Source organism: Oreochromis niloticus, linkage group LG3 (assembly GCF_001858045.2).
Source record: "Oreochromis niloticus isolate F11D_XX linkage group LG3, O_niloticus_UMD_NMBU, whole genome shotgun sequence".
Lineage (NCBI taxonomy): Eukaryota > Metazoa > Chordata > Actinopteri > Cichliformes > Cichlidae > Oreochromis > Oreochromis niloticus.
The window spans coordinates 62,398,728-62,399,979 of record NC_031967.2 but is presented as its reverse complement, the minus strand read 5'-3'; the positions used below and the strand labels follow the sequence as shown (position 1 = coordinate 62,399,979).

General features: G+C 48.2%; 1 protein-coding gene across 1 annotated transcript; it reads right to left on the bottom strand.

The window, feature by feature from the left end:
• Positions 1 to 855, bottom strand: LOC112846307 (uncharacterized; the record flags this gene model as incomplete). The annotated part of the gene is made up of 1 exon (XM_025905814.1): positions 1 to 855. A coding segment is annotated over exon 1 (855 nt), but the record flags the coding sequence as incomplete, so codon positions are not given.
• Between the last annotated feature and the right edge of the window lie 397 nt (positions 856 to 1,252).

The following is a 1,252-nucleotide window of genomic DNA, read 5'->3' as shown; positions in this document are numbered from 1 at the left end:
AATAAATTGGTCCATATTTCTAGAAATGAGAGCTGCTCCATCCAAAGTGGGATGGATGCCGTCTCTCCTAACAAGACCAGGTTTCCTCCAGAAGGTTTGCCAATTATCTATGAAGCCCACATCGTTTCTGGGACACCACTCAGACAGCCAGCAATTTAAGGAGAACATGCGGCTAAACATGTCACTCCTGGTCTGATTGGGGAGGGGACCAGAGAAAACTACAGAGTCCGACATTGTTTTGGCAAAGTTACACACCGATTCAATATTGATTTTAGTGACCTCCGATTGGCGTAACCGGGTGTCATTACTGCCGACGTGAATTATGATCTTACTGTATTTACGTTTACCCTTAGCCAGCAGTTTTAAATTTCCTTCAATGTCGCCTGCTCTGGCCCCTGGAAGACAATTGACTATGGTTGCCGGTGTCTCTAGCTTCACATGTCTGAGAACAGAATCACCAATTACCAGAGTTTGACCCCCGGCGGGTGTGTCGCCGAGTGGGGAAAAACGGTTAGACACATGAACAGGTTGGTGGTGTACCTGGGGCTTCAGTTTAAGACTATGCTTCCTCCTCACCGTCACCCAGCCGCCCTCTTTCCCCAGCTGCTTGGGGTCTGCCGGGGAACAGCTAGCGGGGCCTACGCTATCTTCGGCTGCACCAGCTACAGGGGCCTGGCTAGCTACGGGTGAATGAAGGGTGCGAAGCCGAGTCTCCAATTCAGTAATCCTGGCCTCCAGAGCTGCAAATATGCTACATTTGTTACAGGTATCATTACTGCTAAAGGAGGCCGAGGAGTAACTAAACATCTGACACAATGAGCAGGAAAGTGCAGGAGGGACAGGTGAAGTAGCCATGGTGCTAACGAGTCGGCTACGAGCTAAGCTAGCGAAACAGTAAAGAGACAGTGAGTGAATACTTTGGCTATAAATTAGGTAGTGAGTACACAGAAAGGGTGATTCAGATGAAGCACGTTAAGATTATACTATGAAGAAGGGATGTATCAAAAGATTTAAATTAAATTGCTAAGCGGAAAAGCTACTCAGAAACACCACTGTGTTTGAGCAGGAACAGGAAGTGATACTCTACCACAAAGCGAGCGAACACCAAGTGACAGCGCCACCAAGAGTCAGGGAGTCAGAGAGGCCTTCTCCAACATATCACCGCCTTTATCCAGGGGATGCCATACCCTGCATTTATGGACTTCCTAAAATCCACAAGGAAGGGGTCCCACTCAGACGCATAGTCAGTAGC